This window comes from Hypanus sabinus, chromosome 3, assembly GCF_030144855.1.
Source record: "Hypanus sabinus isolate sHypSab1 chromosome 3, sHypSab1.hap1, whole genome shotgun sequence".
Classification (NCBI taxonomy): domain Eukaryota; kingdom Metazoa; phylum Chordata; class Chondrichthyes; order Myliobatiformes; family Dasyatidae; genus Hypanus; species Hypanus sabinus.
Window position 1 is genome coordinate 16,607,544 of NC_082708.1, and position 27,764 is coordinate 16,635,307.

The 27,764-nt window shown below is 41.8% G+C and overlaps 2 protein-coding genes across 4 annotated transcripts in view; both read left to right on the forward strand.

Annotated features, from left to right (window-relative positions):
- The first annotated feature begins 3,729 nt into the window (after nucleotides 1–3,729).
- On the forward strand, nucleotides 3,730–27,703 carry LOC132391069 (E3 SUMO-protein ligase ZBED1-like). 2 transcript variants are annotated; one of them, XM_059963777.1, is made up of 2 exons: nucleotides 3,730–3,865; nucleotides 24,181–26,901. In XM_059963777.1, the coding sequence occupies exon 2, from the start codon at nucleotides 24,233–24,235 to the stop codon at nucleotides 26,216–26,218; it is 1,986 nt and encodes a 661-aa protein (XP_059819760.1). In that variant the 5' UTR covers nucleotides 3,730–3,865; nucleotides 24,181–24,232; the 3' UTR covers nucleotides 26,219–26,901. The 2 variants fall into 2 exon arrangements, with proteins under 2 accessions (XP_059819760.1, XP_059819761.1); XM_059963778.1 differs by lacking the exon at nucleotides 3,730–3,865 and adding an exon at nucleotides 20,475–20,560 and having other exon boundaries at nucleotides 24,181–27,703.
- The window catches only part of dhrsx (dehydrogenase/reductase (SDR family) X-linked), a 327,562-nt gene continuing 303,539 nt past the window's right edge, over nucleotides 3,742–27,764 (forward strand). For both annotated transcript variants that reach the window (XM_059963779.1, XM_059963780.1), the window contains exon 1: nucleotides 3,742–3,865. In XM_059963779.1, the coding sequence (XP_059819762.1) occupies nucleotides 3,766–3,865 (100 nt within the window). In that variant the 5' untranslated portion in view covers nucleotides 3,742–3,765. The remainder of the gene's footprint in view (nucleotides 3,866–27,764) is intronic.

A 27,764-nucleotide genomic window follows, 5' to 3' on the forward strand; every position in this document is an offset into this window, starting at 1 on the left:
GTGCCCATTTTATTAAAAATAAATATTTTCCCTCCCCCTTGCCTCTTCCTCTATTCCCCACTCTGGCTGCTTACTCCTTCTCACCTGGCTGTTATCTCCTCCTGAATCCCTCCTTCCTTCCCTTTCTCCTAAGGTCCTCTCCTCTCCTATCAGATTCCTTCTTTTCCAGCCTTTTATCTTTCCAACCCACCTGACTTCACTTTTCACCTTCCAGCTAGTCTCCTTCCCGTGCTTCTTATTCTGGCATCTTCTTCCTTCCTTCTCAGTCCTGAAGAAGGGTCACAGCCCAAAATGTCGACTGCTTATTCATTTCCATAGATGCGGCCTGACCTGCTGAGTTCCTCCAGCATTTTGTGTGTGTTGCTCTGGATTTCCTGCTTCTGCAGAGTTGCTCATGATACATTTTCAACATGCCGGAATTGGGTAGATCAGGTACACGTTCAGATGAAGCACATGGATTTGGGTTGATTTATACTGGGCCTTGCCACTCCAGCTCAGTACTTTGTCTGGGTCTTGATGGTTTGCTCGTCATTGCCAGCATGTGAATGGATATTAGAGATTAAAGTCATACAGCACAGAAACAGGTCCTTTGGCCCATCTGTTAACTACCTTCAGGAGAACTCGTGCCACTCACACCCCTCTTTACATCGAGCAGTTTCAAACTCTGGGAGAGCACATCTTGCACAACCTCTCATTGTCCCAGAACACATCATACACAATCAGGAGAGGTCAACAATCCTTCTACGTTCTGGAGAGGCTGAATAGCGATGGACTAGGCACATCTATGCTCACATCCTGCTACAGATGCACAGTAGAGAGCATCCTAACATGGAATGGAAATTACACTGTGGTAGACAGGAAGGCTCTACAACTTGCAGTAATAACTGCCCAACAGATCATCGGCACCAGCTTTTCCACATATGTACAGAAAGACACCAGAAAAAGGCCAGTAAGATTGTGAAGGCTCTCTGTCATGGACTGTTCCACTCAGGGAGGAGGTTACGTAGCATCCACACCAGGACCACTAGACACAAAACCAGTTACTTGCCCCAAGCAGTGAGGCTGATCAACATCTCCATCCACTAACCCTCCCCTTCACACCATCATCACCACTATTTTATAATTTCTTGTCAGTCACCTTATGTTCTTTTGTGCTGCATTGCATCTTGACTAGCAATAATTTCATTCTCCTTTATACTTGTGTACTGGAAATTATATTAAATAATCTTGAATACTGAATTCTTGAATTTAGTCCATGCTGATTTGATTACCTGCCTAATCACATCTACATGCACTCAGCTGATGTCCCTCCAGTCCCCTCCTACCCATGTATGTACCCAAACATCTCTAAAATATTACAACTGAACCTACATCTACCATTTCTGCTGGCAACTTGTTCCACGTTTGACAGTACCACCCCCTGAATGAAGAACCTTTGCCTTGGATTTCTCTTAAGTATTCCACCATTTACCTTAAAGCTCTAGTGTTAATCTTGGCTTGGTATGGCAGCTGTTCAGCAAGAAACTGCAGAGAGTTGTTAACATAGCTCAGAGCGTCAAGGGAACCAGGCTCCCCTCTATGGACTCTGCTTATACTTGTCACTGCCTCAGTAATGCAGGCAGTACAATCAAAAACCCTTCCCACCCCGACATTCTGTCTTCTCCCCTCTCTCAGCAGGCAGAAGATTAAAAATAAACATGGAAGTGCATACCACCAGGCTCACAGAGAGTTTCTATCCCACTCTTATCAGACTCTTGAAAAGTTTCTTTTACAGTAAGACAGACTCTTGACCTCACAATCTACCCTGTTGTGATCCTGCACTTTAATTGTTTTCTTACACAGCACTATTTCGGTAGCTTTTACACTTTATCCTGCATTGTTATTGTTTGCCTTGTTCAGCACTGTGTAATGGTTTGATCTTTAAAAGCTGCATGCATGACAAGCTTTTGGCAGTGTTTCAGTACGTGTGACAATAATGAACCAATTCCAATTCCCCCCAAAAAATCTGCCTGTTTTATTACTTCTTTGGTCTCTATGCCATCAACCCAACAGCATGCTCTGTCCATTTTATATAGTAACTGGGGTGCAAAGCATTCCAAGTTACATTAACTGATGCATGAGCATTTTTCACACTCTTCTCTATCCGAAGGGTTTGTTTAGTTAAAGGGACATACATATACTGAATAAACATTTTGTATCCATATACGGATACACGGATACGTCAAAGGCACATTCCTCTCCACCATCGCAGTATCTACACAAAGTGCCGCCTCATGAAGGCAGTGCCTATTATCAAAGGTTCAAACAACGAGGCCTTGCCATAGTGTCACGATGACCATCAGACAGGAGGTACAGAATTCTGAAGTCCCATATGACCAGATTCAAGAACAGTAACTACTCTTCAAGCATTATTATTGAAACAACCGTTGCAACTTTAACCACTACCTCACTAGAGCAATACTGTGACCACTTAGTACTACGACAGATTTTTTTTTGCTCTAATCCTGTTCTTTCTTGTAAAACTTTGTGTAATTTATATTTTTCTCGTGAATGTAGCCATCCCACCTCTCCCGGAAGTTCTGGGAGTCTCCCGCATATTGTTAGCGGCTTCCTGACACCCGCAAATTATATACAATATCCCGGAGCATCTTGATTGGTCTCTCTTTGTGCTAAGTAGACCTAACAGTTTTCTCTGTTGGTGGGGGGGGGGGGGGGCTTCACAGTCGACCTCTCTCTCTATTTTATTGTCCATCAGTTCAGTTTAGTGTCCTGCAGCGCCATGGCAGAGTGTTCCAAAAAAAGAAAATATAAAACGTACTTCACCCCAGACTACACTAAAGTGTACCCCTGCCTATTAGGGGTCAAAATAATGACAGTGTTGCTCGCTGCACTGTTTGCAACAGTGACTTTTCTATTGCCCGTGGTGGGTTAAATGACTCAAAATGGGAGGCAGGGTTTAAAGGTCGGCACAACATTGTGGGCCGGAGGGCCTGTACTGCGTTGTATTGTTCTATGTAAAAGACATGTTGGGGTGAGTTTAACAGCCGACATTCGTTCATTAGCATAGCTAACGTTATTTAAACTAGCTGGCTAGCTGCTAAGGAGCCAGTCCATTGATGTCGTACGTGGTGATGTGCTCCCTGTAGACTTGCTTAAAGTTGTAATAAAATTTAAAAAAACGACTCCATGATAATATAAGTACATATTTTAATGTCACGTTTTCTGCATATACCCAATTTTGTTTACAGATTAGACAAGATCACTAAACAAAGTATTACATACACCCTTGGAGGTCGACCGGGGTGGGGGGAGTGAGATATGGGGTTGCGGGGGGCGGGGGTGCCTCCTCCCTGAAATGAGTGTTTGCAGGGTGCAATGTCTGTGAATGTTATGTATTTGTGATGCAACTACAAGCAGGATCCTATTACACCTGTGCAAATATGTACTTATGCACATGTCAATAACTCGACTTTGTCTTTGAATTACCTTCAATGCATACGCGCATATATTTATAAAAGTACATGTATAAGTTTTATGCATAGGTTCATCTTCTGAAAGGCAAACTGCATATATTGATCAACATAATAATACGCATCGAATTGTACACATATTTAATAAAAATGAGCTCACTGAATAGATTATATGGGAATGAATCTATTCACATAGATACAGATCGCACTTACTGAGCTGAGCTAGAGACGGGACTGATTGTGCGGCGGAACCAAAGTGCGAGCTGCAGGAGCCGGGTGCACGCTGCACTGCCCGATGGCTGCCATGTCGCCGGTGGCCGCCTGCCTGTGGATGTACGCGGTGGGGCTGAAGGTTCTGCTGGAGCAGCTGCTGAGGCGCCGCTTCTCGCTGCCAGGTTAGAGCGGTGGCCGCGTTCGGGGTGTGGGAAGCCGGGGCAGGGGCACGGTCGGTGGGCCGCGGGCGACCGAGTCGGAGTTCTCTAGGCAGAAGAAGGAGCGACGTCGCTCGACAGTCCCGGGCCCCCTGTCTCCTCCCTCCACTCCTTTTTCCCACCCCCCCCCAATCTGTCCCTGATACCCCACTTACCCCTCCTAACGCGGCCCTTCTTTGATGTGTCCCTTAAACCCCATTCCTCTTCCTGCATCCCCAACACCTCCCTGTCTACCCCGGCCTCCCACCCCACCCATTCCGCTTCCTTGGCTTTCAAACTGCCCTTTCCACCTCCCTCGCCCATCACTCACTCTCGTCATTTCCCCTTCTCCCTTGATGCCCCCCCCCACTCCGCCCCATCTCCAGCCAGCCCATGTGAGAGTGGGTCCTGTCTCCTGATCAGCATCACAACACCCTATTCGCCACCTCATCCGCCTTGGATTGATTCATAAATTGAAACAGCTAGAGAAACTCCTTAAGCAGAAAATAACATCAGAGACTCACTTGTCATTAGTCAATCATCAGAGGATTAATCACAAACTTCAATGTACAGTAATTGCAATCGTTTTGATAAATTTATAAATAATTTTGAATCAAGGTTTTGATCAGTCACGTGTTAAATATTTGTTGCAATTGTGATAATTTTTGTTTTTAAAAACAATCATAGCAATTGAAAACAACAAAATGGTATCAAACTGTAGTTGGGACTGTGCTCTCTGACTACAGGTTAACCAATTGGTTGATTTGAGGGACTCTGATGTGTAGACGATGAGGATGGTACCATGGACTAAAATTTTATAGATGTGATCTTATACTGCTTGCTTTTCTGGCAAATGTTTAATTTGCTGTAGAATATGTTGACCCTTGGAGAATTCTGATTATTTAAGTGGCTTACTGGGACGCTGACTGGATTGGAGGGTGTAAGGTATAGGGAGAGTTTGGATAAACTTGGGTTGTTTTCTCTGTACAGCATTACTGGTATGGTAGGGTACTACAGAGAATGGCACGGTAGCATGGCTGTTGGTGCAACACTTTTCAGCACCAGTGATTGGGGTTCAATTACCAACTCTAAAGAGTTTGTATATTTTTCCCATGACTATGTGGGTATCCTCTGGGTGTTCCAGTTCTCTCCCACATGCATTCCAAAGGCACATAAGATACTAAGTTGTGGGCATGCTATATTGGTGCCAGACACACAATGTTACTTGCAGGCATTAGCGGTGGACCAGTTGATTTGCAGAGAGACAGAGCTTCGCACAGGTCAGGGAGAAGAGTTTAAAAAAGGAGCATTTTGCAGGGCTTGCTGCATTAGCAGCAAACTGGTTGATTTGTACAGAGAGAGAGAGCTTTGTACAGGTTGGGGAGAAAAGTTTAAAAATGGAGCGTTTTGCGGGACTTGGTGCATTAGCGGTATACGAGTCGATTTTCCATTCATTAGCAGGAGCAAATAAAAGTAAAGCATGGTCAAACTGGAGTGGCCATTGTGTGAATGGACCGGTGTAGGAGTGGAAACTTGAGGCTTTGGCTCAAGACGTTCGGAGGTAAGGCACAAGTAAGTAGCAGTTAAGGCTTTTGAAGTGGTTGAATAAAAAGTCACTAAATTACAGCTAATTAAGGAAAGTATGAATGATGCAGGATCAGGTGATCTGATGTGCTGTAGCTGCATGATGTGGGAACTGGTGGACCCCATTGTAGTTCCTGGTGACCACATCTGCAGCAAGTGTTGATGACCTGGAATCCGAGCTTCAAACATTGTGGTACATCAGGGAGGGGAAGAGTTTCTTGGATTCTCTGTTTCAGGAGGTAGTCACACCCATTAGATTAGCTGCCTCAAATTCGGTCTGTGGTCAGGGACAAGAGGGTGTGATTGCGAGTGAGGTGGGTAGTAGGTTCCACAGACGGTGCTGAAGAAACCTCAGCCCTTGAGCTGGTCCAACAGGTCTGAGACTCTTGCTCTCTGTGTGGATGAGAGTGGGGGCTGTAGGAAGCATGAACAATCTAACTGTGGCACTGTAGTTCGGGAGACCATTCAAGAGGTGGGAGAGAAGAGAAATGTAGTGGTAATTGGGGATAGTATGGTCAGGCGATAGACAGAGTTCTCTTTCATGATGATAGAGCGTCCGGAAGGCTGTGTTGCCTGTCTGGTGCCTGGATTCGGGACATCTTATCTGACCTGCAGAGGAATTTGAAGTGGGAGGGGATGGATCCAGTTGTCGTGATCCATGTGGGTACCAATGACATAGAATGAGGAAAAAGGTTCTGCTGGGGGAATTTGAGCAGCTTAGGGACTAAATTAAAAAGCAGAACCAAAAAGCTGGTCATCTCTGGATTACTACCTGTGCCATGCGCAAATTGGCATAGGATCAAGGAGCTTTGAAAGTTAAATGTATGGCTGAAGGATTGTTGTGGGAGACATGGGTGTGAAAAGATTTCATAGGTAATTGCCACCAGTACTGGAGAAAGAGGGAGCTGTACCTGCTCCACCTGAACCGTGATGGGACCTGGATCCTAGCAAATTGCATAACTAGGATGGGAGTGCTTTATGCAGGATTCACAAAAGGTTGGTTTGCAGGTGCAGTACACTATCAAAAAGGCAAAGGGATGTTGGCCATTGCAAGAGGGTTTGAATTTAAGAACGTGGAAGTTATGTTGCAACTGTACAGGGTACTGGTGAGGCCGCACCTGGAGAACTGCATGCTGTTCCGGTCTCCTTACTTGAGGAATAATATACTGGCTTTGGAGACAGTGCAGAGGGGGTTTGCCAGGTTGATTCCAGAGATAAAGGAGTTAGACTATGAGGAGAGATTGAGTTACATGGAACTGTACTCGCTGGAATTCAGAAGTATGAGAGGAGATCTTATAGAAACATATAAAATTATGAAAAGGATAGATAACATAGAGGCAGGAAAGTTGTTTCCACTGATAGTTGAGATTAAAACTAGGGGACATAGCCTCAAGATTCTAGGGAGTAAATTTAGGACAGAGATGAGGAGGAACTGCTTTTCCCAGAGAGTGGTGAATCTGCGGAATTCTCTGCCCAATGAAGCAGTGGAGGCTACCTCAATAAATATATTTAAGACAAGGTTGGATTGATTTTTACATAGTAGGGGAATTAAGGGTTATAGGAAAAGGGAGGAAGGTGCAGATGAGTCCATGGCCAGATCAGACATAATCTTATTAAAAGGCAGAGCAGGCTTCATGGGCTAGATGACCTACTCCTCCTATTACTTATGTTCATGTGTTCTGCCCCCTGCACATCCTTAGACTGCTTTGGTTGTTCATGCAAATGACACATTTCACTCTACATTTCGATATAGATGTGTGTGTGTGTGTCACAAATAAAGCTAATGTCTATCTTTAAGAGTCAGTGACTTGAGGGGAAACTGATAGAAGTTTGTAAAATTTTGAGCCATGTTTAATATAGAAGGAATCTTTTTCCCAAATTAAAAATCTCAAATGCTAGACAGCACACATTTAAAATGAGAGGGAAAAGTTTAAGGAGGATGTGTGATGCAAGTTTTTTTTAATAGGTTGTGGTAGGTGTGTGGAATGGGCTGCCAGGGGTAGTGGTGGAAGCAGCTATGAAGGTGGTGTTCAAGAGGCTTTTAGATAGGCAGTTGAATGTGCAGGAAACACGAGGAAATCTGCAGATGCTGGAAATTCAAACAACAGCACACACAAAATGCTGGTGGAACACAGCAGGCCAGGCAGCATCTATAGGGAGAAGCGCTGTCGACGTTTCGGGCTGAGACCCTTCGTCAGGACTAACCGAAAGGAAAGATAGTAAGAGATTTGAAAGTAGTGGGGGGAGGGGGAAATGCGAAATGATAGGAGAAGACTGGAGGGGGTGGGATGAAGCTAAGAGCTGGAAAGGTGATTGGTGAAAGTGATGTTTGCCTGTTCTCCATCTCCCTCTGGTGCTTCCCCCCACCCCCCTTTCTTTCTCCTGAGGCCTCCCGTCCCATGATCCTTTCCCTTCTCCAGCTCTGTATCACTTTCGCCTTTCCAGCTCTTAGCTTCATCCCACCCCCTCCGGTCTTCTCCCATCATTTCCCATTTCCCCCTCCCCCCACTACTTCCAAATATCTTACTATCTTTCCTTTCGGTTAATCCTGACGAAGGGTCTCGCCCCGAAACGTCGACAGCGCTTCTCCCTATAGATGCTGCCTGGCCTGCTGTGTTCCACTAGCATTTTGTGTGTGTTGTTGTCTGAATGTGCAAGATATGGAGGGGCATGAATTATTCAAGATTCAAAAATCTTTAATTTTCTGTACACAAGTTTAAGGCGAATGAAATAGATGTTACCCCACTTCCGATGCAGCACAAAAGCCCCCACAAAATCTAATGAACACTATAATATGAAAAAGACACCATAAATATTAATACATAGTATAGCTTAAGTATGCATATAGATTACTTGTATATCTATAAAGTGATGCTAGGCTGTACATAAGGTGACTGATGGGAAGTAATAAAGTAGTGATGGTGTTAGTGGGTGGCAGTGTTGAACTGTCTTACTGCTTGGGGAAAGTAACTATTTTTGAATCTGGTGGGACTAGGTGAGAGTAAGCGTTCGGCACGGACTAGAAGGGCTGAGATGGCCTGTTTCCTTGTTGTGATTGTTATATGGTCTTAATACGTGGGCAGTTTTTTGACTACCTGTTTGTTGTAGAGCCCTTCCTGTCTGTCTCAGTGTAGTTTCTGTACCATGCAGTTATGCAGCTTTGTTAGGATGCTCTCTACTGCATCTCTGTAGAATGATGTGCAAAGTCCAGCTCTCTTTAGCTTCCTCACATAGAAGAGGCATTTCTTGTGCTTCTTGGCTATGTATGCCTTGGCCGAAGAGACTGAGTTTAATTTGGCGTCATGTTCTGTACAGATATTGTGGACATGAATGGACTATATTTGGTAAATGCCAGTCTTTCAAACTAAATCTATGCATTTCCTTCATCTCCTGTTATATCTTGGAAATTGAGTTGTTGCTCCATTATTAAATGTCTGTCTATAATTACCTTTGAATGGTCAGAATCCAAACAGCATCACGGTTAGAGCCGCCATGCTATTACAGCTCAGAGGCCTTGGAGTTCGGAGTTCAATTCTGGTGTCCTTTGTAGAAAGTTTGTACATGATTTCCATGAGTGCATGGGTTTCCCCTGAGTGCTCTGGTTTCCTCTCAGAGTCCAAAGAAGTACCGGTTCATCAGTTAATTGGTCATTGTAAATTGTCCTTTGATTAGGCTATCATTAAATAGTTGGGTTGCCTGGCCCGTGTATTTCTTTTGACTGGAAAGGCCTGTTCTGCACTGTATCTTTAAATAAGTCATTTGTCATGTTTTTGAACATCATTGAGATTTGGGCATTTGTATTGTCAATAAAAGGCAATTAGACTCTTGGGACTTGGAGATAGTTTTGTCTGGTACTTGAGCATTGCAAATAATGCATTCTGACCTGCAATAGCAAGAGGTGTCAATTTCTTGCTCTGTATGCTGGCAGGGACCACTCCGGCATTTGAACTTCTGTCCCGAATTTGTCTTTGGTTGGTATTGTGTCAAGCTTAGCTGACCACCTTATGCCTTACACCTTGTGGGTTGTCTTTGTGTAGTGATTAGATTTCACATAAATTATCTTGTATTTCAAAATAATTGTGAGTCACCATCAGATGTAGTTCTAAGTTTTGCTACTGCCTCCTCCCTTTTCAATATTTGTTTTTCCAGTCCCTATAATAGTTTTTTAGAACTGGGCTGTGCTATTATTTATTAAGGAATATTATATTTTCCCCACCCTAGGACTTTATCATTATACAGTTTTGCAAATTGACTTATTAAGATAAAAGTACAGGTTTCTAATTCACAACACGAGATTTTGCAAATGCTATAAATCCGGAGCAACACACAAAATCCTGAAGGAACTCAGCAGGTCATATATCTTGTAAAAGGTATATTCACAAAATATTTTTTTGTAAAGTCATTCTGGATTGGATCATACTGCTTTGTGAATACTTTGTCAAAGAATAACAAAAAAAACTCTGAAAGCCTCAAGTGTGTTGTTAGTACAATGCTCTTCTGATGGGAGTAATCACGCTGCAATTAAATGCAAGAACCATACTCAAATTCACTTCGTATTTTTGAACAAAGTTATTATGTGAGTTCTCCGTTCACTTGTCGCAGTCAAAGCAAGCTTGCAATTCGATGTGGGCTAAACAAGATTTATGTCGTTGCCTTTGAAGACTGAAAGTTAGTGCATATAAATTTAGTTTCCTTCAGATCGTTTCGAGATACCATTTGTGAGAAAGTACTGCTGGTTGTATCAGTTTAACTGTGCCATTTAGAATTCCTTGGTGGCAATTATAAAACCATAGAATAATAGGCATAGAAGGATGATTTGTGGCCTTTTGAGTTCTTGCCAATTGTTTTGATGGATACTCTGGTTGATCTTATTACCTTTCCCTTTTTTTTCTAGGCTTGTCTTCTGATTTCATTCTGAAAGCCATTATGGAAGCAATAATATTATTTGCACATTAATTCCTTTTATATCTTATTTTTGATTTTCTCTATTTCTCCCCCAATCCTCAGACTTCGATATCATCTGGGTTGTTTAAATGCATTTATAATTTCAAAGTCAAAGTAAATTTATTATCAAAGGACAGATAGAACCCTGAGATTTATTTTCTTGTGGGCATATTAAATAAATCCACAATAGAATAATAGCCATAATGAAATCAATGAAAGACTACACCAATTGGGTGTTCCCTTTTTCTTCAAGACCTTGATGGTTGAGGGGCAATAACTGTTCCTGAACCTCGCGGTGTGAATCCCGAGGCTCCTGTACTTTCTTCTTGATGGCACCAGTGAGAAGAAAGCATGACCTGGTTAGTGGGGGGGGATATCCCTGAATGCTGCAGCAACGCTCTGTATAGATGTGCTCAATGGTGGGCAGAGCTTTACCTGTGATGGACTGGGCTGTATTCACTACTTGTTATCGGATTTTCCATTCAAGGGAATTGATGTTACCGTACCTGGCTTGAATGCAGCCTGTCAATATGCTCTCCACTACACATCTTTAGAAGTTTGTCTAAGTTTTAGATATCATGCCGAATCTTTGCAAACTTATTAGGAAGAAGAGGTGCTGCTGTGCTTTCTTCATAGTTGCACTTAATGTACTGGGCCTTGGACAGGTCCTCTGAAACGATAACCGAGGAATTTAAAGTTGCTCTCCACCTCTGATCCTCTGATGAGGGCAGGCATATGGATCTCTACTTTCCTCTCCCTGAAGTCAATAATCAGGTCCTTGACCCTCCTGACATTGAGTAAGAGGTTGTTGTTGAGGCACCACTCAGTCAGATTTTCAGTCTCCCTCCTATATGCTCATTCAGCCAATGACAGTGGTGTAATCAGCAAATTTGAATATGACATTGGAGATATGCTTAGCCACTTAGTCATAAGTATAAAACAAGTAGAGCAGGGGGCTAAACACACAGCCTTGTGGTGCACCTTTGCTGATGGATTTTATGGAGATGTTGCTGCCAGTCCAAACTGACTGCACAAGGATGTATTGAGGCTAAGGTCTTGAAGATTATTGATTAATTTTGAGGGGATGATGGTTTTGAATTCTGACCTGTAGTCTGTAAGACCATAAAGAACATCCTGATGTATGCAACTTTGCTGACAATGAAATGGCATCTGCTATGGACCTGTTGTGCCAGTAGGCAAATTAGAGTGCTTCTCAGGCAGGACTTGATATGTTTCATCACCAACTTCTCAAAGCACTTCCATCAATGTAAGTGCTACTGGATGATAGTCATTGAGGCAGGTTACAACATTCTTCTCAGGCATGGATATAATTGAAATCTGCTTGAAGCAGATGAGCACCTCAAACTGCCGAACCGAGAGGTTAAAGATCTGGTGAACACTGCAGCCAGCCAGTTGAATGTCACTGGTACTCTGTTTGGGCTTTTTTTTTGTGGGTTCACTTCTTGAAGGATGCTCACCTGTTGGCCTCAGAAACTGAAATCAGGATCATTGGGGGCTGTGGAGTTCATGATCTTTCCTTCATGTTTTGATGGTCAAAGCGAGCATAGAAGGCATTGAGCTCATATGGGCTCTCAGAAGATTACAGATCTCAGAGTTCATCCAGGGTTTCCGGTTGTAGAAGACTGAATGATTTTGTGGAGACACAGTCACCTACAACTTATTTTATAAAGTCCATGACAATCATGATGTATTCATCCAGATCCACAGAGGAGTCCTTGAACAAGGTCCAGCCCATGAACTTGAAGCAATCCCATAGCTGCTTTTCTGCTTCCCGCGACCACCTTTTCATTGTCCTAATTTCTGGAGCGTTGTTGTTTAGTCACTGCTTGTGTGTGTGGATAGGAGAAGGACAGCCAAGTGATCAGATTTCCCGAAGTGCAGTCTGGGTATAGAACAGTAGGCATTCGTTATCTTAGTATAACAGCGGACTAGTGTGATCACACAGTACATTAATTACTCTAGTTAACTTGAGAAGTCAGATTGCTAGCGTAGAACTGTATGTGTTAATTGGCTTGATAAGTATAGTTTTTTTTTGGTTTTATTTCATTTAGAGATATAGCATGGTAACAGGCCCTTCCTGCCTGGTGAGGCAGTGCTGACCTGTTGCATTCTTGTGACCAATTCGCCTATTATCCCGTATGCCTTTGAAATGTAGGAGGAAACTGGAGCAACCGGAAGAAACCAACGCATTCATGGGTAGAACATACAAACTTCTTGCAACAGCAGCGGAATTGAACCTGGGTTACTGGCACTGTAATAATGTTATGCTAACCATTACCATACTGCTCATGTCCAAAGAAAGTTAAATTGAATTGTCATTTGTTGGTTTGAGCGCTGCTAACCGTACCTTCTCTGCCACTCTCCCTTTTAAAAAAGCAAAAGCTAATTTATGACAAGTAGTTGGTGCTGTGCATGTTGGAAAAATGGAATAAAGATAAGAGTACTCAGGTCAGGCAGGATGTAGTTAGCTGCTGGCTGATTGGTAAACTCCAAGACCTGGGCCCCAATACCCCCTTGTGCAAATGGATCTTCGGTTTCCTCACTTGCAGACCCCAGCCAATCAGTTTGGATTGGCAAAAGCATCTCCTCCACAATCTCCATCACCACAGGGATGTGTGCTTAGCCCCCGGCTCTACTCACTTTACACCTGTGACTGTGTGTCTAAGTACAGTTCCAACACCATATACGAGTTTGCTGATTACCCCACTGTTGTGGGCTGTATCAAAGGTGGTGATGAATCAGCATATAGGAGGGTGGATGAAAATTTGGTTGAGTGGTGTAATAACAACAACCTCTCACTCAATGTCAATAAGACTTTTGGAGGGGGAAACTAAAGGTCCATGAGCCAGTGCTTATCGGAGGATCAGAGATAGAGAGGGTCAGTAGCTTTAAATTTCTGAGGATCACTATCTCAGAGGGTATAGCGCGTGGCCAAGTGGTTAAGGCATTGGACTAGCGATCTGAAGGTCGTGAGTTCGAGCCCCAGCCAAGGCAGCGTGTTGTGTCTTGGCAGCGCATATCACGCAGCTGCCATTCTCAGTGTAAAAAAAACTTGCATTTCCCTTATACTTTTCTCTAAACACCTTAAAATTATGCCCCCTCATTTTAGTTATTATTGCCAGGGAAAAAAGTCTCTGGCTGTCCACTCAATGGCCCTTATCATCTTGTACACTTCTACTAAATCACCTCTCACAACACCAACTCCAGCTTGGCAATCTCTTATTACTCTTTCAATGTTGATTGGTTGAAATCGAATGGAGAAAGCAACAGTATGGTGTGTGCATGCCAACATAATGAAAAAGTAATGTCCAAAGAAAATGGTATCACATTGACAGTGTCTGGATACATGGTCACTGGATATGGGGTAAGACGTGAGTGAAAACAGATACTTTACTCTCAGTTGATTAAGGTCAGTGAGCCCCTGGTGGCAAACAAAACTCTTCAGAGATAACCTCAAAATCAACCTGGAGGAAATCTGTTCAAGGGGGAGCTGCACTACGTGAGAGACCTCTCTGTGCTGCAGAAATCATGTGGCAGCTATGAGAGGAGTGTCTGAACAACCAAAAGACCCAACCATTAATCATAACAACCACTTACTCTGACCCACAGGGTACCAGAATACAGTACGTAGATCCTGGATCAGCCTCTATAGGCACCTCAGAACCTACCAATAGACAATCTCTTAGGAGAACCATCTTACTCGCCTTGAGTGATTACACTACAATGGGGTGTAGCATTTAAGGAAGCAATGAAGTAGAATTTCTTCAATAGGGTGATAAACCTATGGAATTATCTGCTAAATTGGAGAGGGTTCAACGGAGGTTCGCAAGAATAATCACAGGCGTGGAAGGGTTAATGCATGAGAAGTGTTTGGTGGCTCTTGGCCTGTACTCACTGGATTTTAGAAGAATGAGGGGGAATCTCATTGAAACCTATTGAAAGGCCTTGATAGAATGGATAAGGAGAGGAAGTTTTGAATAGTTGGGAAATCTGGGACCAGAAAGCATAACCTCAGAATACGTGGATATCCCTTTAGGACAGAGATTAGGAGGAATTTCTTTAGCTGGGTGGGGATGGTGAATCTGTGGAAGCAGAGTCATTGGGTATATTTAAAGCAGAGGTTGACCCTTCATTAGCAAGGGTGTCAACAGTTAAGAAGAGAAGGCGGGAGAATGAGTTTGAGAGAGCTAATAAAGCAGCCATGATTGAATGATGGAGCAGACTTGATGGGCTGAATGGCCTAATTATGCACCCTATGTCTTGTGGTCTTTTGGTCTAAAGATGGTGGAAGAAACGTTGATTTTAAAGGCATTAAATGAGAATCAGACAATATGATGTTGAGTTGGAAGATCAGCGGCAATCATATCAATTGGTAAGCAAGCTCAAGGAACTAAATCTTGCAATTTTCTGTTCCAGTCTTCTAAATATAGGGAAAATTATTGGCATGCAGTGAGTGTACATGCTATTGTGTTGCAACTTGTACAAGTAATGAGAAATTATTGTGTTAATTTAAATTTGCTGTTGAGTGGTGAACAACAGTTGCTTATTCATCACGCCACTGAAGAAGCTAAATAGATGTCTGTAATTAAGGGGTTGACAACAGTGAAGTATTAACCCACCCCTCCATATCGCCCACTGCCACTACTTTATCATTTCCTGTCAGTCTCCTTATGTATGGACACTTCTGTGCCTATTGTCACTTCATTTACATACAGTACAATCAATGTATATAAGCTATCATATGTATTTATTTTTTTTATTACTTAGTTCTTCATCTTACTGTGTTTTTTTTGGTGCTGCATTACATCCAGAGTAACAATTATTTTGTTCTTCTTTACACTTGTGTACTGGAAATGACATTAAACAATCTTGAATCTTGAATTAGCACTGCTAATTTTTACTTGGAGTTATGGACAAAAAAAGAAAGCTTCCAGAGGTGCAGAAATGCATGTTTGAATCATATATCTGAAGACATGAAATCTTCAACCCATCAAGCTCCTGAAGCAGCGTGGATAACTTCACTCACCTCAACACTGAACTGGTTCCACGATCTACGGACTTGCTTTCAAAGACTTTACAAGTCATGTTCTCATCATTTTTTTTTGTATTTGCACAGTTTGTCTTCATTTGCTCATTGGTCGATTGCTCATCTTGATTGATTCTGTTGTATTTGTTCTATGAATGCCTGTGGAAAAAATTATTTTAGGTGACTCATACATACTTTGGTAATAATTACTTTGACCTTCGATACTTTATATTTCATATACATTATGTTATTGATATATTATAGACGTTATTCAGGATGTTGTAGAAAGGCAAGACCAGCTGTAGATACTGCATTTGTGGAGAAACATTAGCATCTTGCTCACTTTCACTGTGTTTCATGTGATGCGAAAATAGCTTCAACAGCCTTGCAAGAAAGGTTCATAGTTTAGGAACAATGCACAAAACAGTGGAGGAACTCAACAGATTAGGCCGTTTTTATAGAGGCCTAATCCTCTGTAGAGGGAAAATGGGTAGTTGTAGTTTTGGGTTCAGATACTTCATCTATTGGAGTGAGGTAAGGGTTGATGTCTCTATAATGTTGACTGCCCATTTCCCTCCAGTGTCTCTGTGCTGCTTTAGATTCCAGCAATTGCTTGTGTTTTCATGGTTTAATAACTTTGCTATGAACATTTGTGTTTATTAAAAGTGAGTTGTTTCCTTTAGGAATACTTTTCTCTTTACTAGTTTTCTGTATAAGTAACCCTTAATGTATAAATAATGTATAAATAGCCCTTAGTGCATTATTCCCTCATTCTGGCACTGGGGAGAAATGGAGAAGGAAAGCAAAAATAAGTTATAAGGGAAATTAATGTGCAAGTAATATCATTGCTTCCATGATGGCTTTCAGAATGAAATCAGAAGACAAGGCTAAGAAGAAAAGAGAAGGGTAATAAGATCAACTTGAGCATCTATCAAAGTATGAGCCCTTGTATATCATGCTTCCAGGAATAATAGACTATGAATAAAATGCAGGTTTTTATCTTTATTGATTATATAATCCTAGCAGTCTATCAATAGGTGTGGCATGATTGTACTGAGCATGCTGCATAAGATATATTGTGTTAAGGGACTCATAATGTATTAAAGCTAATTTACACTTGGTGGATATTTTTTTAGGTACAGGAGTGAAACCCATTGTGGTCTTCTGCTGCTGTAGGTGTTTTGCATTCAGAGATGCTCTTTTGCACACCACTGTTATAACGGATGGTTATTTGTGTTATTGTCACCTTCCTGTCAGAGGCAGTGGAGTGGGTGCAGAGAAGATGGACAAAGATGAAATCAGAATTTCCAGATAATCTCTGATGAGACATGTTGGGTCTCCATTAATTTAAGATGAACATTGTCTGAACAGTGACCTAATTCAAGACATTAATATACAGTTATAGAGCACAACAACACAAAAACAGGTCCTTCGGCCCATTTGGTCCTCTTAAACATTTCAACTTTCACACTTAACTCATGACCTAGAGTTCTCATCTCACCCAACCTGTGTGGAAATATTAGTGTTTCCATGTGGCAGAGCGGAACTAGAATTATCAACGTGTCATCAAGAAGTTAATAGGAATTGCGAGCTTGTTTTCTGAAGAGTGACGCAAATGTTCATCTCATCATTGAAGTGAGTAGTAAAAATGCATTTATATGGGGGGGGCGTTGGCAAGCATATATGGAGGAGGTAATAAAAGATCATGCTGATAAACAGATGTGGAAGGACAGGAACAGAAGAGGCTTGACTGAATCAGAATCAGTTTTATTATTGCTGATCTATGTTGTGAAATTTGTTTTGTGACAGGAGTACAATGGAAACAAACATTACTCTAAATTAGTATAAAATTATATATAAAAATTAATACTACTAAAATAGAGCAGAATAGTGAAGTAGTGTTCATGGACCATTCAGAAATCTGATGGTGGAATGGAAGAAGCTGATCCTAAAGCACTGAGTGTATATCTTCAGGCTCTTGTACTCAACAATGGTAGTAATGAAAAGAGAGCATGCCATAGGCAGTGAGGGTCCTTCATGATAGATGCTGCTTTGGCATCGCCTATTGGAGATGACCTTGATGGTGGAGAGGCTTGTGCCTAGGTTGGAGTGGCTGAGTGTACAACTCTGCAACTTTTTGGCACCTCTGTACTAGAGGGTGAGGTTACTTGTAGTGAATTTCCCTCAGTGTAAGTTGGAGAATCAGGGTGGTATTAATGGGATTCAAGATTCATGACTGTTTATTGTCATTCTTCAGTACAAAAGGAGTTCAGAATCAGGTTTAATATCATCGGCATATGTCGTGAAATTTATTAACTTTGCAGCAGCAGTACACTGCAATGCATAAGAAAAAGCTGAATTACAGTAATATATATTAAATAGTTAAATAAGTAGTGCAAAACTAGAAATTTTAAAAAAAGGTAGTGTTCATGGGTTCAATGTCCATTCAGGAATCGGAGGGCAGAGGGGAAGAAGCTGTTTCTGAGTCATTGAATGTGTGCTTTCAGACTTCTGTACCTCTCCTTCCTAATGGCAATGAGAACAAGGCATGACCTGGGTGATGCAGGTCCTTATTGATGGATGTCACTTTTTTGAGGCATCGCTCCTTGAAGGTATCTTGGATGCACGAGGCTAGTGCTCATGATGGAGCTGACTTAAGTTTACAACTCTCTGCATAGGATACCTGACCTTCCTGCTGCTTTGCCTCCCTTCTATAGACCCTGTTTTCATTTCCCAAATAAATTCAGATGCAAACATCCATTTAAGATCTCCCTCATCTCTTTTGGCTTCATGCATGTATTGCCACTCTGATCTTCCAGAGGACCAATTTTATTCCTTGCTATCCTTTTGCTCTTATTATATCTGTGGAAGCCCTTAGGATCAACACTGGCACACGTCAGGTATATGTGTTTAGCCTATTGCTCTATTCTCTATCCCCATGACTGTGTGGCTAGGCATAGCTCAAATAACCATCTATCAATTGGCTGATGATGTAACCATTGTTGGTAGAATCTCAGATGGAGATGTGAGGGCATACAGGAGTGAGGTATACCAGCCGGTTGAGTGGTATTGCAGCAGCAACCTTGTACTCAGTTTCGGAAAGATGAAAGAGCTGATTGTGGACTTCAGGAAGGGTAAGATGCGGGCCATGAATCAGTCCTCAGAGGGATCAGAAGTGGAGAGAGTGAGCCATTTCAGGTTCCTGGGTGTCAAGATCTATGAGGATCTAACCTGGTCCCAACATATCAGTGCAGCTATAAAGGAGGCAAGACAGTGGCTATATTTCATTAGGAGTTTGAAGAAATCTGGTTTGTCAACTAAAACACTCAGTGACGAGCATTCTGACAGGCTGCTTCACTGTCTGGTACAAGGGGCTAGTGCACAGGACCGAAAGAAGCTGCAGAAAGTTGTAAAATTAGTTGGCTCCATCCTGGGTACTAGCCTTCATATAGTAGCCAAAACAGTTACAAGGATCCCTATCACCCAGGGCATGCCTGCTTCTCATTGACTGAAGCCTAAAGGCACACACTCAGCGATTCAGGAACAGCTTCTTCCCCTCTGCTATAGGATTTCTACCTCACTTTTTTGAACTATCATTAATCTATTCAATATACATATAAGAACACAAGAAGTAGGAGCAGGAGTGCCAGTGTTTGAGGACAGCATGAATTTGTGTATTCATTCCAATTGATTTACCTATTTATTTTTCTTTTCTATATTATCATGTATCGCTTTGAACTGCTGCTGCTAAGTTAACAACTTTCACGACACATGCTGGTGATAATAAACCTGATTCTGAATCTCCTTCACCTTGCCTGCTAGAGCAACTTCATGCTTTCTTTTAGCCCTCCTGATTTCTTTCTTAAGTGTTGTCTTGTAGCGGTGTGCTACACGCAGCGCTAAAATTACGACACGGAGTCGGTAACTGCAGTCGAAGAAAAACTTTATTCGAAATACCCAGCCTTGCTTTTAAGCCTCCCTCAACCTGCCCCCCGTGGCGCAGAGGCTCCAAAGCTCTGTGCTCGCAAACCCCCCGTAGGCTATCTCCCTTAGCCGGAACGCTGGCTAATTGTGAGCCGGTTCGAATGTGCCAGGAAATGGGTCGCCACAGTCTCGCATTTCTTATTCTCTTCTAGTTCCTCACTTGCCCCTTTATGTCTATGCCTGCTAGGCACCTCCTTTTTCTCAACCAGGGCTTCAGTGTCTCTCAAAAACCAAGGTTCCCTAAACCTGTTATCCTTGCCTTTTATTCTGACAGCAACATACAAACTGTACTCTCAAAATGTCACTTTTGAGTGTCTCCCTCTTATAGTACCAAGTACATCTTTACCAGAAAACAACCTATTCCATTCCACACCTGCCAGAATCTTTCTGGTACCATCAAAATTGGCTTTTCTCCAATTTAGAATCTCAACCTGAGGACCAGACCTATCCTTTTTCATAATCACCTTGAAACTAATGGTATTGTGATAATTAAATTCACCCTGCCTCATTCCCTTATACGTGATCTGGTGTCACACTCTCTCGTACTGGGACTTCGATGTACTGATTAAGGAAACTTCTCTGAACACATTTGACAGACTTTTTCCCATCCAGCCCTTTTACAGTTTGGGAGTCCCAGTAAAATTGTAGAAAAGTTAAAATCACCTATCACATCCCTATGCTTCTTGCAACAGTCTGCAATCTCACTACAAATTTGCTCCTGTAAATCCCATTGAGTGTTGGGTCGTCTATAATATCCAATTAATGCGGTCATTCCTTTTTCTACATTTCTACCCATAAAGCCTCATATGCTGAGTTTTCCAGTCTGTCTTGACTGAGCTCTGCCGTTTACTTTGGCTAGTAATACCACCCTCCCTTTAATCCCACCCACTCTCTCAGATCTAAAACAATGGAACCCTAGAACATTGAGAACAATCAAACTTCACTTTAGCATCCAAAGGTCAATGCTGCAATAATCTGAGCTATAGTCTAATGACCAATATGATGTTAAATGACATGTGACCAATTAAAATTGACATGACAAATTATATTTCTGCTCCATCAGGTTGCTAAATGCATTAAGAAGCAACACCAAAAATTTATGGCAAGAGATGCAAGAGAATGTAAGAATTTTGTTTAACATAAAGTTCTTAAGACTGTATAATAAAAAAATACTTTTGATTGGGGTACATTTTTGAATTATCTTCATGGATTGCTCCATTTTCTTTTCAATTTTAACATTTTGCTCTTTCCAGTTTCCCTCCATCTTCTTAGCACTTGTGCTGGGTCACCAGTTGGTCCTGTGTCAGCTACCTTTTGAACGCTTGCTCAGTCATGTCTCAACTTGAGAGTTTTGGCCTAATCTGTCTGGGATTGTTTTTACCATCCAGAAGTTTGTAGACTTTGTTTCTAACTCTGGTCCACCAAATCATGTGATCAACTGCTTTTTTCCCCAGCTTTCCAAGGGTACTATGGAGAGCTATTGAGTTAGATTGTAGGCGAACATAGTGTTTGTGTTTGTACAGTACAGAAATAGGCCCTTCAGCTCACAACATGCCTGTCAACCTTTTTGGTCATCTACACTAATCCGAGTGTCTGTATCCTTCTGTTTCTTGTCTGCTTAAGTGTATGGCCATATGGCTCTTTATGTAACAATCATCTCTGATGCCATGACCCATTCTTCTGGCAGCACATTCCAGAAATCAACCACTTGTTGTATACATGGGTTTCCTCTGGTTTCCAGTTTCTTCTTACTGCCCAAGATCAGAATCAGGTTTAATATCACCGGCATATGTCGTGAAATATGCTGTCATTATCAAATAGTTAAATTAAGTAAATAATGCAAAAATAAAAAAAAGTAGTGAGGTAGTGTTCGTGGGTACAATGTCCATTCAATGTCGAAATCTGATGGCATAGGTGAGGAAGCTGTTCCTGAATTATTGAGTGTGTGCCTTCAGGATTCTGTACCTTCTCCTTGGTGGTAGCAATGAGAACACGGCATGACCTTAATTATATGAAGAATAAGAGAGAGGTATGAGTTGATATTGGAACACTGGAAAATGATGCTGGGGATGTAGTAGTGGATGACAAAGAAATGGAAGATTAACTTAATAAGTACTTTGCTTTAGTCTTTACTGTGGAGGACCGTGAGTGTTGGGGAGCAGGAGTGAGTGCCATTGCTATTACAAAGGAAAGAGTGCTAGGCCAACTCAAAGGTCTTAAGGTAGATAAATTATTTGGGCCAGATGAACTACATCCCAGAGTTCTGAAACAGGTTGCTGAAGAGATAATGGATGCATTGGTCATGATCTTTCAAGAATTACTTGATTCTGGCCTGGTCCCAGAGGACTGGAAAATTGCAAATGTCACTCCACTCTTTAAATGCGAGGAAAACAAAAGAGAGAAAATTATAGGCCAAGTGGAGCCAAGTTATTGGGTATATTTAAAGTGGAGTTTGATTCGTTTTTCAAAGTTTGAAGTAAATTTATTATAGTAAGGGCATCAAAGGTTATGAAGAGAAGAATGGGTTGAGAGGGATAATAAATCAGCCACTATGGAGTGGCAGAACAGACACCTTGGTCCAAATGGCCTAATTCTGCTCCTCTGACTTACGGTCTAACCCAAAGTTGTTGATCAGAATGTGAAGGTTTCCTGAAGCCAGCATATCTATTTGTGTCCAGTTCACCTTGGGATGGATAACTAGGTTGTATTTAGCAATACTTACCACCATCACAATTACTGAAGATGAACTTAAAAAGAATAAATATGTTGTAAATATTGACTTGTAAATAGAGAGGTTTGATCTTTAAATATCACTACAAAGGCTTACCCTCTAGGGATTGGGAGGTAGAAGCAGATCAAGCAAATTGTCTAAATGTTTTCAGAGGAAATTTTATGTGTACATAAGAACAAAATAAATGGAAATGTACATTTCAAAGCTCAGATAAGGTAAATGGGAAATGACTTGTGGAAGCATACATTCAGTGGCACTTTATTAGGTACACCTGTACACTTGTAATACAAATATTTTATTAGCCAATCCTGAGGTAACAGCTCAATGCAGAAAAGCATACAGGCATTGTCAAGAGGTTCAATTGTTGTTCAGACCAAACATCAGAATGGGGAAGAAATGTGATCTAAGTGACTTTGACCATGGACTGATTATTAGTGCCAAATGTGGTGGTTTGAGTATCTCTCAGAAACTGCTGATCTGGGATTTTCACCCACAATGGTCTCTCAAGTTTACAGAGAATAGAAAGAAAAACAAAAGAAAAAGTCCAGTGAGTGTGAATGAAAATGCCTTAATGAGAGAGGTCATAGAGGTCAAACTGGTTCAAGCTGACAGGAAGGTGACAGTAACTCAAATAACCACAGGTTATAACAGTGGTGCAAAAGAGCACCTCTGCAGCACATCAAGCAGCAGCAGACCACATTGGGTTGCAGTCCTTTCCTTCATAAAGTGGTCACTGAGTGTACATGCCAGTGATGACAGTTGGTCTAAATAGGATTTTATTATGAACTAATTCTGCAGGACTACCGTATTATAATAGGACCATCTGCACCATCATTGTAAAACGAAGGATATCTGCAAGGTAATTGTTATAGCTATGAAAATCGACTTGTTTACATTGTGGCATTGTATCTGTGGGTCAAGTCTGTTTAGACAAGTGCATGCTTTAGGGTCATAATCACTAACCAACATCTTCATGGGGCTGGGAGGCTCTTAAGTTTCTAGTGAAGTTGCCTGCACTGTACAATGAGTGAAATCATTTTGTTAGATAGTATATAAAGATAGTGACTGCATTTAAGCTTATTATCTGCATTGACCTGTGCAGAACTGTTCTAATGCAAAGGTAGAGAGCTAATGATACTTTTTGTTGATCTCACTATTCTTAATCTCACTATTTATTGCGTATTATTATTTCTTTCTTTTTGTATTGGCACAGTTTGTTATTTTGCACATTGGTTGAATGCATGAGTTGGTGCAGTCTTTCACTGATTATTATTCTATTCAAAGTTCAAAATAAATTTATTATCAAAGTACATATACTGACATCGTATTCAACCCTGAGATTCATTTTCTTGTGGGCATTCTCAATAAATGCATAATAGAATCAATGAAAGACCACAGCAACTACACGGCTTTCAATAAAAAATAACAATTATGGATTTATTGCATATGCCCGCAAGAAAATTAATTAAGTTAGCCCATATGTTATCTTTTCTGTACTGTTTGCTGCTGTTATTCTATAAGCCTAGACCAATACATTGATTTCTTGAATCACAAGTTATTCTTAAATTCCTGCCAATGAAGATAAACCATTTTTGTTCAAACTGTATGTTTTGAGTAGTTAGGACGGCAAGACTTTCTTTGTGTATTAAAAAAAAGAGTTTGACTGTAAATTCATGCTGACAGTTGTGACACATTGCAACTCTCAGGCATGATAACTACTCGTATAAAAACCAATCCGTGTTAAACATTTCAGGTTTTGAACTGTAACCCTGCCTTTATCTGTCAGTTGGCATACTTGCTGGGCAAATCCAATTTACTTGCCAACTCATCAGCCGATGAGTCATCCTTTTCAGTTCCCCTGCCTTCACTTTCTGTTCTCGTTTATTTTTACTTAGGAACAGATCAGGTAGGTTATTATTGTGCAACCTTTGCTCTCCATATCCTTGAAGTGATGTCTGTTTTTTTTTTGGTAACTGGACTTCTTATTGTTTTCTTTCTTTTATTTGGCAGGTTGATGTTAAATGGATGAAAGCTCCATGTTTAGAGTTGTGTCCAACCAGCCATGGAGCACAAGACCCCAGAGGGCTCCACCTCAGACCTAAAGCTGGTTTGCCACCCAAGAGCAAAAAGTAAAGTCTGGAAGTACTTTGGGTTTGACACCGATGCTGAAGGATGCATACTGCAGTGGAAGAAAATCTATTGCAGAGTTTGCCGTGCTCAAATTGCTTATTCTGGAAACACCTCCAACCTTGCCTACCACCTTGAGAAGAATCATCCCAATGAATTCCATCAAGTTGTCAAAAGCAACAGTGAACAGCCTAAAGAGCCCTTTACCTCTAGTTTCTTGAAACAGGAGCCTGAGGGTGCACATCTGAGCATGCAAGATGCAATCATGAAGACTTCTTACAGCCAAGATAGTAAGCGACACCAGGAGTTGACCACGGTGGTCACCAGCTTCATATGTGAGGGGCTTTATCCTGTCTCTGTGGTAGAGGAGCCAACGTTCAAAAAGCTCCTCAAAATGGCTGACCCAAGGTTTGAGCTCCCTGGCAGGAAATATTTCTCAACCAAAGCTATCCCTGAGCGCTACCATGTTATTCGGACTGGTGTGGAAAAAGAGTTGGCTCTGGCAGGGTGGTGCGGTGTCACTGCCGACATGTGGACAGCACAGGGTCGAAACCGATGCTACTTGTCTTTAACTGCCCATTTCTTGGGAGGTGCAAACAACAGCTCAAACCCTTTGAAGTTCTCTTCCAGATGCCTCACCACATTCGAAGTGGCAGATGAATACACAACAGAGAACTTGGCACATGCCCTTGTTGAGTCCTTCAGAGAATGGGGCATCAGCAAAAACGTGTTGGGGGCCACGACCAGCAGTGACTGTGAAAGTGTGGTGAATGCCTGCTCCCTGCTGAACCTCCCTGTGCACGTGCCGTGTTTCGGCCACGCCATCAATCAGGGCATAAACCAAGCTCTTCAGCTCCCAAAATTCTGCACCCTTCTTCTGAAATGTAGTAAGCTGGTCGAGTACTTCAAGATGACACCAAGAGCAGCCTGCACACTAAATGAGAAACAGAAGCAGCAGTATTTAATGCAGCACCAGCTTGTTAATGACTGCAGCACTTGGGGAAATGCCCTATTGATGCTGCAGCGCCTGAGGGAGCAACGCACAGCAATTGCAGCTGTGTTGTTTGAGGACAGCATGAATTACCACTTAATGCCAGAAGCAAGTGAGTGGAACACAATTGAAGGGCTGGTGGAGTTGCTGCAGCCGTTCCAGCAGGCAACCGAGATGATGGGCAGATTGAAGTACCCGATCATTAGCATGGTAAAACCCCTTCTTCATGTCCTGTTGAACTCAGCTTTGAAGGTCGGAGATTCAGACTCACATTTGCTTGGTGCCGTGAAGGAGACGATTGCCAAAGAGTTGTCTGAAGCGTACCAGTTATCCCCAGAGCTGGACCTCTTCCTCAATGCTGCAACGTTCCTTGATCCAAGGTACAAGAAAGTACCGTTCCTTTCAGTCGCTCAGCAGAAACAAGTTGAGAGTAAGCTCATAGAGGAAGCCAACAGTCTCTTGGAAAAGGACAAAGAGAGCCCTGCCGGGGGAGAGGGGAGCTTTGCCTTCGAAGAGCCGCCACTAAAAAAGCGCGTCATGTCAATGAAGCCCTACAGCACCGGCAGCATCGACTTCATGCTGGCGGAAATCTTTGGGCAGGCAGGCAGCAGGGACGAAGACCAAGATGGATGGCGCTCCCAGGTCATGGAAGAAGTGCGCAACTACAAATCCCAGAAGCTCCTGGAATTGGCTGAAGATCCGCTGGCTTGGTGGTGTGACCGGGTGGCTTTATTCCCCACCCTAATCAAACTACTGCGGAAATACTGGTGCATTCCTGCCACGAGCGTCCCTTCTGAGCGGCTCTTCACTGCGGCGGGCAATCTGGTGGACACCAAGCGAAACCAATTGGCGCCAACTGAAGTCGACCGGCTGCTGTTTCTTTACGAGAACACTCGAGTCGATCGTGAGGTCATTGCAGACGATGAATAGGGCTGAGATCTGGACTAATGGCAAGAAGTCAGTTCAGTTGTTAAAGAAGTAAACAGAAGTAATCAAAGTAATGAGTTACTGTTGATTTAAATAAAAGAATTTTATTTTTTTGGAATGAATATATAATGTGAGGTGGTGTATATAGAAAAAATATAATGGATGACCAAGTGTACAGATTAAAAAAAATTATTTTAAAAAAACAAATGTTGATAGGATCTTATATTTGTTTTTGTCGATCATCTAAGGTGGCTTGGAAGTACCTGTTATTTTACCAAAAGTATGTTCCAATATTACACATTTAGTCCCCGGTGAAAGTGATATGAGCAATAATTTAACATTCCTTCAATTCTGCTGCCATACTTTTTTTAATCTCAGCCATCAAATTAGGAGTAATGCATACTCAAGCATTGTGAAATTGCACAGTACTTGAAGGGCTAAAATCTGAAAGTTGGAGAAAAATATAGCTTCTTTGATGATTTATGAAGGAAACTTCATAAGAACCATATAAAATAAACCTTAAACATGCACTATTTTTGTCATTTTTTTAAGGGAATGAATGATTGCAAGCTTTAACGTGATAACTTGGCCACTGTATCTTCATGTAATAATATCTGTTGTTTTGTCTTTTCTGTGTGTGGTCTATTACCCAGTTGTGTATCAGATTTTTTTTCTTGTTTAATGACAATTAAAGCACATTTGAAATTCTGCAAAGTAACTTGTGAAGTTTCACAAGAGATGCAATTCGTTTACTGTTCAGAGCCATTTGACTTGTGTGACTGCTTCTGTATTCCCCCTCTGGGCAAATTTCATTCTGCCACATCCAAATAGTCATGTTACTTTTGCTGGCCACTTTATTAGATACACCTGTACATCTGCTTATTATGCAAATATCTAATAGCCAATCATGTGGCAGCAGCTCAATGCATAAAAGCATGCAGACATGGTCAAGAGGTTCTGCTGTTCAGACCAAACATCAAAATTGGGGAAAATGTATTCTAATTGACTTTTACTGTTGGTACCAGACAGGGTGGTTTGAGTATCTCAGAAACTGCTGATCTCCTGGGATTTTCATGCACAACAGTTGCAGGAGTTTACAGAGAATGGTGCGAGAAACAAACTTTCAGTGAGGGGCAGTTCTGTGGGCAAAAATGCCTTGTTAATGAGAGAGGTCAGAGGAGAATGGCCAGACAGGTTCAATCTGACAGGAAGGCCGTGGTAACCCACGTAACCATGTGTTATAACAGCGGTGTGCAGAGGAGCATCTCTGAATACACATGTCAAACCTTAAAGTGGATGACCTACAGAAGACCACAAGCGTAAACTCAGTGGTCACTTTTTTAGGTATAGAAGGTACTTAATAAAGTGGCCACTGAGTATAGCATACATTGATACTGAATTGTTTAGTATCTTTTTCAAAGTCATTAAGTATAACAGTATGTGGATTTGAAGTATTGATTTATTGGCTTATAGTAGAAATAATTCCCAACTGAAAATTCTGTGAAGATTGGACCATTTGATGGTCTTCAAGTGTAAATGATTAAAACTA